Here is a 16,036-nt window from a genome sequence, read left to right as displayed (position 1 = left end):
GTGTGTGTGTGTGTGTGTGTGTGTGTGTGTGTGTGTGTGTGTGTGTGCGTGTGTGTGTGTGTGTATGTGTGTGTATGTGTGAGTGTGTGTGTGTGTGTGTGTGTGTTTGGTGTTTTTTTGCCCTGCTGAATATGGAGGACTTAAAAGAAGCATGCACGCCCTCTTCAGTATTTACTGAGAGACAGGGAGAAGAAGGGAGCAAAGGGTGAGAATCGATTGGGGAAAAGAAGGGGCAGCAGAGAGGACTGGAAGGAAGGAAAGGAAGCGGTGTAAGGGAGGAGTGAAAGAGGCTAAGTGAGATGGAAGGGGATGAAATGAGGAGGGTGAATGTAGATGAAAGAAAAGCAGGTAAAAGGCCAGTGGGATGAGAGAGGGAGAAAGAGGGAGTGAAGAATGTGAGGAGAGGAGGTGGGAAAGATGGATGGTGGGAAAGAAGGAAATAGGAAGCAAGAAAGCTTGTGAGGCAATAAGGAGGAAGGTTGAGAGATATAGGGAAAAGGAGAATGTGAGGGGGACGAGGGAATGAAGAGAGGCAGTGGAGAAGAAGGGCAGGAAGGAAAGAAGGAAGGAAACAGGAAGGTGGCAAGGAAAGGAAAGAAGGAGAAGTTCAGAAAAAGAGTGGGGTTTGTGGCAAGGAAGGAAAGATTACGGGTAAAAGAAAGACAAAAATAGGCAGGAAGGTAGGAAAGGAGGAAAGAAAGAGGAATAGTGGGATGGAAAGAAGAAGGGAAGATATTGACGAGCATGTGGAAAAGAGAAAAGTGTGTGTGTGTGTGTGTGGGTGTAGGAAGGGGTGAGAGGTCCATGTCTGTCTTCACCAGGATTAAGCTTCAGCCTTATTACAGCCTCATTACATCACTCCACTTCTTCCATTACACACACACATTGAACGCTGTGTCGCTAATGCACACTTGCATAGACACACACGCACAAACACACACACTATGTATGCATTTAAAAACAGTCACATTGTCAGTCAATCTCTTGGAGGTCATGGCTGGAGTTTGGTATTCTGGTAATGTTAATCAGTTTATGTGTATGTAAGAGTGCTGGTATTTGTGTGTGTATGTGTGTGTGTGTGTGTGTGTGTGTGTGTGTGTGTGTGTGTGTGTGTGTGTGTGTGTGACACACACACACACACACACACACCTACACACACATACACACAGACTACTAATCTAATTTAGCTAAAGCAGTCTGATGTGTTGTTGCTCACATAGCGCCCCCTTCTGCAGCTGTTCTCAACCACTGGGCCTCAGAGCGCCACCTAGTGGTTTGCGGAGGTAGGCCTACTGCCAAATGGTAAGATTAAAATGATATTACTTTGGGTGATTTACAAAGCTAGTTATTTTTATATTCAAACATTTTCCCAAATTCACCTCAATAAAAGTGAAACATAGTGACACAAAGTGTCCAGCTACGTGTTTTGTTTTGCCATTGTTAGCTAGCTAAATTTCAAGCGGCAGCAGTGACACAAAATGGATGTATGTGTTTTTACAGTGATGTGGAAGACAACACTGCTCCAGTAAAGAGATATGTCCCTGAATACATTAAATATGGATTCATGATGGCAGGCAGTGATGGGGAGGGTAAGCAGAATATGTATATTTATATTCATTTAGTTTGTTTGTCATGTTGTGTTTTTGTTCTCCGTTATTTGGGAAGGTAGTCCTCAGAAACTGTTTAGCAGTCAGAATTGGGCTTAGGTTGAGAACCCCTGCCCCACAGCACGTCCCCTCCACAGGAATGCAGCCCGTCTCAAGTCACTCAACGAGCTCCGACCGGCACATATTCTCTATATTTGGGACACAAACCTCATCGTGGACATCGTAGAGCGGCGGCTCAGATTTCGGACCGAACTGTTCGTGGTTAGTAAATGGAACGGTGGCATCGCTCAGTGTCCGAACTCAGCCGCAGACGGCGAGCTGAGATGTCTGAGCTTGTGACACGACTGAATCAGCCCCGGCTGGTCAGGATGTGTGAGGTGGAACGCCGTAGAGACGGGCTTCTCTGGTTTCACAGGAGAGAAGTTTCACAGGAGAAAGAGTTGGATTTACATCTGGCTTTTGGATGTGATAAAAGAAAAAGTTTAATTACAATTAATATCACAAAAAAAATATATAAGATAAATTCTACAAAATGTTCTCTGTTGATTTACAGGTTTTCTTGAAGTTCAGCAGAGGGTTCGGAATACAAGCAGCAGTGGCAGATTTAGAGATATTTACTGGTATTGGCAGTTTGACAGAGAGTTTTGTTCAAAAGTGCGACAGCAGTAAGAGTCCTGCATTTGAATTTTTACCAAAGTAAAAGTACGCAGGCAGAATGTATCAAAAGTATCCCTTTGGCTGCTGTCATTTATTTTATATATTATATATGCAACTAGATTATTATTATTACTGACGCACACACGTGTAAGAAACATTTTACCGGTACGTTTTACATCGTCGGGTGATTTCATTAGAGATGGACCTACATTAAATGATGAAATGTAAAATGTGAATTTGTAAAGAAGGCAGTAACTACAGATATATTTAGTTGAAGTAGAAAGTACCAGAAACTATAAATAGTCCAGAAAAGTTGCACAAAATTGTTCTTCATCACCTATATAACGAATATAAATATATAATTACTTTAGTAAATATACCTTTGATGCTTTCCACCACTTGATATCAACCACTTCCAAGTCAGAAAGGAGCTTTGTGAAAGTAAGTTTTGTTGTTGAACACAGTTACTGAGAATCAACCTCTTTGAATCCAGTCACCAGTAATGGTGTTGTTTTTTTATTGATGACTTATATTCGTGCTTCTGTGTGTGTGTGTGTGTGTGTGTGTGCGTGTGTGTGGGTGTGTGTGTGTGTGTGTGTGTGCGCGCGCGCGTTGTCTGGCTGCTGTACAGGAGACTTAATGGCCAACACTGTTTGCTTTCATGGGCCCGTCTTTCCAACCCGCTGCTCATAGGAATGCAGCGCGCACACACACACACACACAGCCATTTTGCTCACTTCAACACATATGGTGTTTGGGCAAATTGCGGCGCAAACACACACCAAAAAAAAAAAAAAAAAACGACAACCGGCCAAGTCGGCGCACAAGTAGTCCACATTATGCATGACTTCTCATGTTCACCGTCGGCCATGTGGAAACGGACCTCGGCTTTTGTTCGAAAGTGTTTGCTCTTGCGTCCCTCGTCCCGCCCGCTCTTTGTCTCTCTCTGCTATCGTTGTCAGATATTGTATTTATTTCGACACAGCCCGATAAACATAAATTGTTCCCGGGTCTTTGCCAGTAACCGGTACATTTTTTAGCGCCAGCGTTTCAGTGTGTGTGTGTTTGCGTGTGTGTGTGTGTGTGTGTGTGTGTGTGTGCAGAGCGGACAGTGGACAGATGGTGCAGGACAGCTGGTCCGGAGTGACAAGTGTGTGTGACCCCGAGCCTCTGCGGTGGTGAAAAGAAAGAAAGACAACATTGACGGAGAGAAACACTATTTGAAGAGGAATATTTCAGCTAGTCCGGGATTGCCAGGAGGCTGGCAAACAGAGTGTGTGGGGGGGGGGGGGGGGTCTGGAGACATCTTGAATAGATTTGGAGCAGAAGAGAGAGAGGAGGAGGAGGAGGTGGAGTAGCGATAAAAGAAAAGCACAAACTATGCCAATTTGTTCTTTTTTTTAAAAATCTGAATGGTGCTTGGATTTCTTTCTGACGGCCACAAATGTTGTTCTTCCATCTTTTGTCCTCCCGTCCTCCCACCCCCCGCCCCGCTCTCTGTGGTCCAAAAGCGGCGCGCAGGTGCTGGGTTGGATACTGTAAACTGTCGCAGCCTCGTCGGCCTCCCGAGCGCCGAGCGGCTGACTGACGAATCCCTCATTTCCCCAAACAGCCCCAAGTAGACGATTGACAAGAGGTTCATTCTCACACCGAGTTCAAGTGAGAGGCCTCGGGGGAGGAAACACTTTCTGTCTCTAACACACACACACACACACACACACACACACACATACACACACAGCGGCTGGAGGGAGAAATGTGATCCGTCTCTGCACTTATTGAACCACCTCGCTCGATAACCACCTCGCTCTTCCTCATTCTGCCTGTGAATACGTCTCTGTCCGGCAGTTTTTAGGTGCATTTTCAATAGAGTAAGAAACTGGAGGGAAGCTCTGTACATGTGACAGAGGGGAAAACGACGGACTTTTGAGCAGACCAAGTTCGAGAAAAGTCGATGATAACTCTCTTTGTTCCACTCCCTCAGCAAGACCAGAAGATCAAGAATGACAGCCGGGTGAAAAACAAAGCAAAAAAAAAAAAGCTGGTGTGTGTTTGTAGCCGCGAGGGATGAACGTGATCCTGGTGGGAGGAAAAAAATGATCCGACCACCATTTATAATTGATTAATGGTTAAAGTCATTGTTAAACTAAACTGGGTTACTACTCATTTACCTGTCTTCCCTGATAGTAAACCATATCATTTTAGACAAGTGTCTGTTCTCCAGCATTTTATTGACCCTACAAGTAATTCACGAATCAAGAACGGCAAATGAATCTCTCATGAAAATATCCCCAGTGGTGACAACAACAGGAACTGCCGTTTAAAGTCAATAAAATAATTGTTTTATTGACGAGTCACAAAGTGCTGATATTGAACATGTCAGTAAAATGTTCTTTGACAACATATTTCAATTGTTTTCCGTCAACTAAAGCCGGATAAAAAGCTGTTCATGCTGTGTTTGGGCACTGAAAGCACTTGGTTAAGTTTAGGGGAGGATTAGGTTTCATACAGAAAACGTTGGAAATATTTTATTAATAGTCCAATTCAAAACCACCTTAAACTCAACCAAAGTGCTTTTGTTGCCTAAAACTAACCATTCGTGTGCCGTAAAGAAATGTAGTGCGTTGCCAGGTGACGTTTCCCTTTAAATTAGTCTGTCTGTCTGTCTATTAGTCACTCCATCTGTCTGTGTGCGTGTGTGTGTGTGTGTGTGTGTGTGTGTGTGCATGTCCATGTGTGTGTGCATGCATGAGGGAGCCTCGCCAGCATGTCACTCCAAGCTGCTGGGTAAACACAGGGGAGGAAAGACAAAACCGCACACAGTGCTGAATTAAGAGATGTGTGTGTGTGTGTGTGTGTGTGTGTGTGTGTGTGTGTGTTAGAGAGAGAAAGGGAAAGTGTGTGCGTTATTGTCTGTCATGTCATGGTTTGTAAACTGTGAATAATGACACCAGGGTGAGTAAGTCATCGCCACTGCAGTCGTCTGCCTCTACACACACACACACGCACACACACACACACACACACACACACACTTTTAATGGCTCTTTCCACTCATACACGACATAAACATACATCCCTGATGTACAAACACACTCTCCCCGACCGCAAACCGCCTCCTCCGAGGCTCTGCTGTCAGTCACGCTGAAAACCTAGTTAGAAGGGGAACAAAACCGACCTCTTTATTTCCTCGCTGTTAAATTGTTTATGATCTGTTTATTTTATTTGTTTACCCGCTTCCGAAACGGCGAAACGAATCAGACTAATACAATATCTCTCTGCCCCCCCCCTCCCAAAACCTCTAATGTTTTACTTTAGCCTCGCCTGCCGGATGACTGATGAGCAGCAAGGAAGGAATGATTGATGGATGAAAAGAGCGCTGCAATGATCCAACGATCGACGCAGCGATTGATTGATGGACGGAGCGATCCGCGAGGAGGGGTGGGGCAAAAAGTAGACAGAGAAGCCGAGTCTGAAAACGACAAAAGAATCGTTGGGTGCCAGATTGATACATTGTCCTGTAGTGAGAGTGTTTTTTTGTTTTTTTTTGTAAGACGTTGGGGCTTTTAAATGGAAAAGAGGCAGACGAGGAGGGAGGAGGAGGAGGCCTCGGCTTATTGGGTCACGGAGTTTGTGGCAGTTCAGGTCAAAGACGTGGGTGAAAAAAAAAGAGAGACACACACACACACACACACGCAGACTCAGTCCATGTGCTGTCACTTTCTATTCATCTGTTCTATTTATTATTGTATGGCAACGTAAGACGCAAACAGGAAAAGGATGTGATGTCACTGACCCAAGATCTTGTGGTAGAGGAGCGGTGGTTTGGCGACACAGCCAGCGGCGATCATTTTAGCTGTGTGTGGGTGTGTGTGTGTGTGTGTGTGTGTGTGAGAGAGAGAGAGAGAGAGAGAGAGAGAGAGAGAGAGAGTGTGTGTGTGTGTGTGTGTGTTTTGGACACTCTTCCAGGCAAAGGCTGCAATAAATTTGGTCATAGTGCTGAGCTGGTTTAAACACACAGACACAGACACACACGCACACACACACACAGCTTCTCCGTCATAGGCAGAGTGTAGGTGTTGGAGCGGGGGGGTTATTGACTCGTAGAGACGGAGACAGCAAGCGGCGAGCGAACACACCGCTATCGGAATACGATTAATACTGTCTGGCTGATGGATTAGACTCATTACACAGGAAGCAGGGCAAAGAGGGGGAGTGAGTGGGGAGTAGATGTGGGAGAGAGGGGGGGTAAAGGGGGATAGAAGACAGGGAAAGGGGGAAAAGAAGGCTTTAAGGCGAGAGAAAGATGTCAGGAAGAAAGTGAAATGTAAGCAGCGTGGACGGGGGAGGAATCAATGAGGGGAGGGAGAGATCCGAGATGTGACGCTAGAAATATTCGATTACCTCGAGTTCCTCTGTGCTAAGAATATGAGACGAGGAAGATCGAATCTTTAGAAAATGTATCATACTTTGTTCTGTGTCTCTACACTGATACCAAGCCGAAGAGCTTCAGGAAAAAAAGGGAAGCGTTTGAGCTGCAAATTGAACAGCAGAGGGCGCAAATTCAGTATTTACACAAGTAGTTAAGGGGGATGTTACTTTTTCTGCTGTATCTGTTAAGCTACTGTGTTGATCAGCGCTGCAACTGGCCATTCTCTTCATTCGCCAATTGTTTTCTTCTTTTGGGCTACATCGTTTCATCTGGCTTTGCTGATTCATTTCCTGTCCATGGACTCATCTCTTTATTGACTAACCATAGCAGCTCGAGTGTCGATCGGCGTTGAGACATCAAGTTGGAAATAAAAATGTTACGGTTACTTGTTGGCTAGACTAAATAGTATTAGCACAACAATCATTTCACACCACTTGACCCTTTTACAGTTTGTAAGTGTGCCACGCAGTTTGGCAACGGAAGTACAGCGAAGTGCGATAGCTAATCAAACTACGACATTAACGATTGAGAACGCAACCTGAACAAATTGACTGTCCAGATCCGTGTGCTACAAGGGAGTGTGTCCAAGACATCGGCAAGCAACCAATATGTACGGGTCTGATTTAAACATTTCTTTGGTGGAGAAACCTAGTGTGCATAGTCACACCCGTGGGACATTTTAAAATGGCCGCTACAAACAGTGCAGTGGTAGTCAACACGTTTGACAGCTCGCAGCCATAGACGCCGCCGGTGTTTCGGCCTAACGAGTGACCGCGTTCATTTCTGACTCCCAGCAGAATCCTTTGTGATCGCTTGTAGCGACGGCAACAACAGAACATGTAGGTGTCCTCGAGAAAAAACTCCAATACACACTCATCTGTGTTTATAATGTACGGCAGCCGTTACCTCGAGCCACCGTGGACGCATTTGGCTGAACGTCGCCAGTTAACTCCGCCACTCATTAAACTAAAACACCTGTCAGGATTCTGTAGAACTTACACTGTTGAAATATCGATTCTGACAACAGAACATGGAACAACCAGACATTTAGGGTTATTTTATTTTGATGCTGTTAATAGTTTTTAATGTAATGTTCAAAGCTCACTTACTTCTTCTGGGTGGCTGGAGCGAAACGTCACTTCCGTTGCCGACATGTGCGTGCAAATAATTTTTGATGTCGGCCGCAAAAGGGTTCCACAGGGGCCTGTTTGCTGCCGTGTGAGCGAGGATTTATTCAAGAATGATAAATAATAGTCACGCAAACAGCACAAATTAAATCGGAAACATTTTAGAAAACCATTTCCAAAACATCAGGGGAACCCTTGCAGTTCCATAAATTGCTAGTTTAGATGTGGAATCCAACTCAGAGTCATATTCCACTTGTTAAAAATCACTGCTATTAGAGGGCCACACAAATGTGTACTTGCCATACACACACATACGTGTGTGGGCCTTTTCTTCTCATGATTCAGGGAACTCATGTGCTCGTCGCACCGAACTAAGGAGGAGAAGAATCAGGATTTTATGGGCTCAGCCGGCTGCAGTGTTAACAGACAAATGCTTCCTACAGCTGGGACATCGACTTTGACGTGTTTTTTTAGCGCGTGAGTCAGAGCAGCACAGGTGCACAGTTCCTGTCGAGGCAGCTTCAAATCTAAATATCATCATCACGATTAGAGGTGAACCGTGTCTCCATTACCGAGCGCCTCTCAGCTCTCCTCATGTGCAATTACTGTATTACTGCAAGCCACCGTCCATTTCTCCTCTGTGTGTGTGTGTGTGTGTGTGTGTGTGTGTGTGTGTGTGTGTGTGTGCAACAGATGTATTCCTCACTCCTCTATAATTACACGCGTAAACATTCCCGATGATGTCACGGACTCAGACAGCTGACTAATCTCCAGTCTGGTTTTACACATGCATGTACACACACACACACACCACACATGCTCTCTTATGTTTTTTGTTACAGCTTTGGCGTTGGACCTCTCTAGATAGACGTGGCAAGAAAAATGCCGCGTCGGTCCGTTTCCTCGGCAACAAGACGCCGGAGTGTCACTCCACTTCTCGCAGCTTGGCTTTGTGAAGAGCTGCGCTACTAAACGATCTGTAGCGTTTTGTGTGGGGATCAGCAGGCAGACCGCAGCGTTTCTACTGAGTCTGTATTCAGAGTGTAAAGGGAGAGAAATAAAAAGCTCCCCAGCAGAGCTGGAGAGAGGAGCTCCTGTAAACGGAGCCCTCCACACAGGGGACATCCTCAAGTTGAAATGTCCCCCAGGTGTCCACTCTGGTCTGGTAACCATAGCAACCATCTTACCTGGCATTTAAAGTGTGTGCACGAGGCGTGCTGAGGAATAAAGAAAACAGACAATGAGACAGGGGGGAAGAGAAGAAGACCGCTGATCCATCGTTCACGAGCAAAGCCAATATTAGTTTAGAAGAGCGCGGCTGAAAGACGAGGTGTGTGTGTGTGTGTGTGTGTGTGTGTGTGTGTGTGTGTGTGTGTGTGTGATTCTGCATAATAACTCAAATAGTAAGAAGTGATTTTTGTCCATGTCGCACACACTCAGTTTTCAAAAAGTCTGCCACCCAAGATCTCCAGGACATGCCGTCGAATTCCTCTACATTCCCAGGTGCCGGCGCTGCCCCAGTGTGTCCAGTAATCCTCCGCATTGTCTCCTCCTCTCCTCTCCTCCTCCTCCTCCCCCTCTCGCCTCCTCTCTTTTCTTCAGGGGCGTCTTTCTCCTCCTAATTGCTCACAGAAGTGTGATCTTTGGGGGTCCACTTCACGCGTTGCTCCCTGAATTAGCTGAAGGGTCCACACACACACACACACTTTCCTCATGCCATCCCGTCCCAGACATCAAAACTCCAGACCCGCTCCTTCTCCCCTGCAAAGCATCCGTCTCACTGTATCTCCTCAATTCACATTTTCTCTTCCTCACTTTCTCTCCCTTTTTTTTCTTCCAGCTCCCTCTTCGCCCAATTCACACATTCTTACACTTAATAGGATTAAGGTCTCCGAAAGGGATTTGAACAAGATGATTAGTTTACTGCTCTGCCAACTCCGGGCTAAACCCTGCCACACACACACACACACACACACGCAGTTTTGCTGGAAGAATCTCGTGTTTTTGCTGGGAAGAATCTCGTGGCAGTGGGGTATAACAGTAGGTGAGAGAGAGAGAGAGTGTGTGTGTGTGTGTGTCCAGTGTGGGAGAGAAATAGCAGAGTGGAAGGGAGGAGAGGGAGGATGAGGGGTGCATGTGTGAGAATTGAGTGCTGGTCTTTCATGCCCAGGTCTTCTTAGACGCGCGGGGCGTCAAAAGCCCCTCTCGCTCTGAAAAGGCCCTTTAGAAAAGCAGCACTAAGCTCTTAACACTGGAGACCTGACTCTGTCACGCACACACACACACACACACAAACACACGCACACAAACACACACATCCTGGGCCACCAGAGGTGAGAAAAACGGACAAAGAGGAAGGTCAGTAGATTTAGAAAAAGACCACGTAAACACGATTTGGACAAATTTTCACAAAGATCTCAGGCCCACAGTGAAACAGTATGAAAAGTGATGAATCTCTTCTTGTTGTTCTTCTTCTTCTACTTCTTGTTCTTCTACTTTTTCCTGTTGTTGTTGTTCTTTGTCTACTTCTTTTTCTTGTTCTTCTTGTTCTTTGTCTTCTATTTTGCATCACAGCCAACATTAGTTGGAGATGCATTTCTCAGTATCTGCAGGTTAAATCTTTTTTTTTATAGCTGTTCAAGTTTGCATATTTTTTGTTTTGGTTCTCAGAACCAAAACAAAAATAATATTTAATATTTCAAAAATAATATTTCATCATGATTACTTTGCATCAGGGCACTGAGCTGACATCTGTCAGTTTTTAGCAACCTTGTGTGTGTGTGTGTGTGTGTGCGCGTGTGTGCATGCATGCGTGTGTGTGTGTGTGTGTGTTTCAGGTTCTTAACTTAGCAGCGTGATATAGTTCCTGTGTGGATTTAATACCTCCGGCCCCTTCAAACAAAAACACACAAGCATGTGCTCACACACACACACACACACACACACTGCGCTCAGCAGGAGCCTTTTTTAATGAGGGTAACCTCCCGGTATAGGCACAGGGGCAGAGGTGAGGGGTTAAACTTTGGGGAAGTCCAAAACCAGGAGCGATTTCAGAGAAAGAGGAAGAGAGAGAGAGAGAGAGAGAGAGAGAGAGAGAGAGAGAGAGAGAGAAAAGACCTATGGAAAGGGATGAGGGAAAGACGAAGCCAGCGGGGGAGGGAAAGTGGCGGGTGTGACATCTACCAAACCGTTTAACTAGAGATTGAAGTGAATCAGGTGTCTTGGCACAAAACAGAGAAAGAAAATCCACTCCTAAGTCCCTAAGAAGTCAATTTCCTCATAGGGGGAGAACGTGCTATTCACCCTCTTTCTCTCTCTCTCTCTCTCTCTCTCTCTCTCTCTCTCTCTCTCTCTCTCTCCCTCTCTGGTGGTCTGAGTGATGAATAGTGCCACACCAACACAAACTGCCAATCACATGTGTATACATGTGGGTGAGAGTGTGTGAAATCTCTCTCTCGTCGACAGAGGGACGTGGAAAATCAATTTCCAATCACCTCAGTACATCAGGAGATAAATGTTTATGTCTCACACACACACACACACACACACACACTGTACACCACCTTTGTATGGGGCAATAGCTGTGGAGGTGACTTGCGTGCTCCCAAGTGAACATGTTAACAACATTAACCGACCGCGTGCCGCCGTTGAAAGCGAGGTCCGAGTGCGGCATAAAACGTGAACGCACAAACCGTCAAGCTGTCAGCTCCTCACATGTGACACATGAACGAGCTTTTACTGATTCCTGCATCCGATAGGCAGATGAAGGGGGATGCAGGTTACATGCTCTGCCGTGTGTGTTTCTCACTGTTTATTTGGCTTTAGAGGTCCCCCTGCCTCCCGTCCTGTAAAAACAGTATCAGGATACACTCTATTTCATTTAGACCAGCCATGAGGAGAAGCCCATGTGTGTGTGTCTGTAGGTGTGTGTGTGTGTGTGTGTAAAAACAGCAACAAGTGAAGCCTCTTTTTCATCTTCCTCTATTTGCAGAGTCTTATTCCAGGATCGTGTTGATTGATCCGGGCATTACCGAGCAGTGAAACATGACGTGAGCTTGCAGCGTGTGTGGGTGTGCGTGCATGCGTGTGCAGGCAGGTATGGTTGCACATGTGAAAGCCAGATGAAATTAAATTAGTTAGTGACGCTACATTACGTTACATTTTAGGTCTGTGGGTTGTTTGAATTACGCGCATCATTTATTTTGCCCCTCTCAGAGCCACAGTTGATGTCTTCAGCTAGTTTTTTTGTCCAACCGAACTGTCCAAACTCCAAAAATGTACGATTCCTCACGTTTGAGAGGCCGGAACCACAAAATGTTTGACATTTTTATGGTTTTGTATTCAATTGTATTTGCAGAAAGCAGCGACTCTCCCCGTTTGGTTAGAATGTTGAGGTCCTTTACCTCCCCACTACCACCGCAAACATCTGTCCCTTTGCTAACAAGCTGCAGTTTCCAGAGAAGGTGTGTTTATGTCTTTGTGCCCCTGCTGTCTCAGCTGTCAATCAAAAGATTAGCCCGTCCTCCCAAAGACTGCACCTTTGATTGCATTAAAGCGACTAGTTTGGTCTTTTCAGTTGAACATAAAGGCCTCAAAAGAAAATCTTCAAGAACAAAAAACACTCGAGTCATTTTTCTTTATTATTTGCAACAAAGCCTTCAGATGCTGGTACAGAAGCAGCAGGTGGAAACACAGGAGACGGATGATACCTGCCGGACTGATTTATACCATCACACACATACATGCGTAAACACACACACACACACACCCAGGAATGTGAGGAATGTGGCTGGGCATTAGCTGTTAGCCGATTAGCACGCTGGAGGTCACGTCGCCACAGCCAGGGTCAAGAGCTGGAGGGCCAGCGGTGAAGGGTCAAACGGTCTTGTCTGGAGCTTGGGTGTGTATAGGCGGTGGACCTCACACGCACCCACCCACACACACACATACACTCAAACACCGTTAAGATGTCCTGTTTCCAGAGATGATGATTTGTTTGTCCCTCCAGACAGCTGAATCCGTTCCCATCCTTTCTACTTAACCACATTTTATTGATATCTGCGTTAAAGCCTCATTTAATTTAACTATTTGTGTGCACATCCTTCAGAACTTATATGTGCGTGTCCTTGACTAAATCAAGTTGCTACACCAACCAGCGATAGCGAGTATTTCACTCGGTTGCAGCCGGTGGATTTAGTTTACGCAGAGGAACACGTGTGTGTCGCCAACTGCAGTCAATTTACTGAATTTGTCTCCTTGTTTTGCTGTTTTCCGAGCTGCGGCTTAGTTAAAGTGGCTGAAAATTAAATCTCTGTAAACTCCATCGTACATCCATCACTCAGTCATTAAAAGCAAAAGGAAGGAAGAGGAGGGGGTGGTGGGGGAGGAATAGGAAGCCTCGTGGGAAGTGTAGGTCACCAGTGCCCCCTGCAGGTCGTTCAAGCGCCCCTCATACCTGAGTGGGACGGATGTTCAAAAAGCAGACGGTCAGACTGCGCCTTGCTCCAGATTTGAGGACACCCATCATAGGGTTTGTGACATCGAGAGACGAGCAGAGACAGCCGATTACATTTGGCGCTCTGCGTGGAATGAACTCAATTTTGCAGATGATCCGTCTGGCTCTGAAATCCCCCCCCCCCCCCTCCCCCACCGCCCTGCCGTATTTAGGTGATTACATCAAGTACTTGTGCCGCAAAGCAAGTGACTCCGTGACAGCTCGGCTTAACTCTGCTCTTTTTATTCCTCCCTCCTCTTTTCTTCTTCTCCTCACCCTTCCTCACTCTCTCTGTCCCAGGGATCTCAGCGAGAACCAGATCCAGGGGGTCCCGAGGAAAGCCTTCAGGGGAGCCGTGGAGATCAAGAACCTGTAAGTGGCACTTTGGCGGTACTTTTTCCCGCGCATGCGATAAACGTGCGCGCACACATCTGCACAACTTGCTTTCCAATGTGTGCACAAGGCCCATGTGGGGGCGCATCAATATTTCATTGTGTTAAATGTCATGGGCCTCCTGCTTGCTGTATTGACTGGCACCGCTGCTCGTTAGCAGCCGTGTGTGTGTGCGTGTGTGTGTGTGTGCGCCACTCCATGGTCACGCCAATGGCATTTCCGTTGTTTTCTCTCTGTGTTTGGCCTCAGTTCTAGTTATGATGATTGAAGATAATTATTGGTAATTTCACAGGTAGAGTAATTGCCCAGCGGTAATTCTAGAAATATGGATTTTTTTAAGACTATTTGGCTGTAATTTTAGTTTTTTTCTACATCAGATGTTTTTTTTGAAATGCCATTGTAAAAGGACAGGGCAGTGTGTGCGCCTGCATTAGCACGGGGGTGAAAGCACATGATTTGACGTCCTAATTAAATTGTTTCAACAAAGCGATTCAGAGAATAAGGGAAAGAAAGAGAGAGAGAGAGAGAAGGGGGAAGGAGGTAAAGAGCGTCGAGTACAAATTAGGCGTCACATAGAAGAGAGCAGGGAAAGAGGAAAGACACAAAAGAACAATGAGCGCAGGAGACAGAAGTAAAGCAGAGGAGAAAGTGAGTGAGGGAGACGGAGAGAGAATTTCACCTGATAATATATTGACAAGTCTTGTAACAGCTTCTTTTCTTTTCTCTTTTGTGTGTGTGTGTGTGTGTGTGTGTGTGTGTGTGTGTGTGTGTGTGTGCAGCCAGTTGGACTACAACCACATCAGCTGCATCGAAGACGGGGCTTTCCGAGCGCTGCGTGACCTGGAAGTGCTGTGAGTACCCGTCCTCTCAGCCGCCGAAACGCCCTCGTTGACCTTCGCAGGGCTGCTTTGCGGCTCCTGAAAAATAAAAGGACATACGTATTCATGAATGGCACGATCACGGAGTATCACCTCTTCTTATGATGAATTAAAGATCACAGAGCCGCCGTACAGACTCCTCGTCAGCCTGACTGAGAGGCGCAACGACAGATATTCGCTTTCATCGTATCGTGAGGCGAAGACGGATTGATTTTAGAAGTTAAAATGACAGATCATTTGCTCCGTGTATACATGCCGAACTGATTTATGAGTAAAGATTTATGAGTAGAATCGAGTTTACATCAAATTATTTCTGTTGTCCAACCTACAATATTTGAAAGTAAAAAGAAAATATATTATCATTTCATAAATTACAGGTGGGTCGTGCTCATTTTTTGTTTGTTTTGAAAAAGACACTGTTGTGTCCGCTTTCAGTGTCAGTTCAGTTGTTGCCCATCCTGAACAATTCAAGAGTGAATGACTCAACTCTGTTTTCATTGTTGTACCTGACAGAAAGGCAAAGATGGTTTTAATCAAATGAGTCGGCTGATAGGAGAGCTCGTCAGTGGCTGGACCTTGTCGGGCTGAGTCACGGACAAATGTGGTGGTTATCGAGAACTTAACCGAAAAGCCGTTAACTTACACTGACTGCATCATGCTCAGCAGCAGCCCCCCCCCCGCTCCCTCGCTGTGCCGACTGAGCCTCCTCTCTGTGTCTTCGAGCTGCGACCCCTGTCACTGCAGACCAAATTGACACTCTCCCTTTTCTCTCCCCAGCACCCTCAACAACAACAACATCAGCCGACTGTCCGTGGCCAGTTTCAACCACATGCCCAAGCTCAGGACCTTGTAAGTAGCAAACGCATTCCTCTCGTCCGCGCCCGTTCGTGCAACCGATTGATCGACATGTACTCCATGTATCCCTGCCTCCCTGAATGTATCATCACACACTCTCTGTCCACCCCCCCACCAGCCGCCTGCACTCCAACAACCTGCAGTGTGACTGCCAAGTGGCCTGGCTGTCGGAGTGGCTGCGGCAGCGCCCCCGCCTGGGCCTCTACACGCAGTGCATGGCCCCGCCGCACCTGCGGGGGCACAACGTGGCCGAGGTGCAGAAGAAGGAGTTCGCCTGCGCAGGTGGGTCCATTTTTTGGTGTTTTTGTGACGTACGTCTGCTTGCCGTTCCTTGGTAGCGAGCTCATCCTTTGCTTTTGTCTTGTTTTGCTTTTTTTTTTTTTCTCACCGTCTTTTGCTTTTCAAAGACGGGGACGAAGGCAAGTACTCATCCTCCTTTGCATGGCTAGTCTTTCAAAAATGTGCACCGGTCTGATTTTCTGCACAGCACAAAGATTCAAAATAATACTGGAGATAGACAAGGTCACATTTAGGGACAGGGTCTCTCTCTCTCTCTCTCTCTCTCTCTCTCTCTCTCTCTCTCTCTCTCTCTC

The 16,036-nt window shown here is 46.2% G+C and overlaps 1 protein-coding gene across 1 annotated transcript in view; it reads left to right on the top strand.

Annotated features, from left to right (window-relative positions):
* The window catches only part of slit2 (slit homolog 2 (Drosophila)), an 85,957-nt gene that overhangs the window by 37,241 nt on the left and 32,680 nt on the right, over positions 1-16,036 (top strand). Inside the window, exons 5-8 of the mRNA XM_031876310.1 lie at positions 13,618-13,689; positions 14,490-14,561; positions 15,366-15,437; positions 15,562-15,725. Coding sequence (XP_031732170.1) covers positions 13,618-13,689; positions 14,490-14,561; positions 15,366-15,437; positions 15,562-15,725 — 380 coding nt within the window. The remainder of the gene's footprint in view (positions 1-13,617; positions 13,690-14,489; positions 14,562-15,365; positions 15,438-15,561; positions 15,726-16,036) is intronic.

This window comes from Anarrhichthys ocellatus, unplaced genomic scaffold (assembly GCF_004355925.1).
Source record: "Anarrhichthys ocellatus isolate YVR2014 unplaced genomic scaffold, GSC_Weel_1.0 scaffold107, whole genome shotgun sequence".
NCBI classification, from domain to species: Eukaryota; Metazoa; Chordata; class Actinopteri; order Perciformes; family Anarhichadidae; genus Anarrhichthys; species Anarrhichthys ocellatus.
This window is presented reverse-complemented; position numbering and strand designations above follow the sequence as displayed.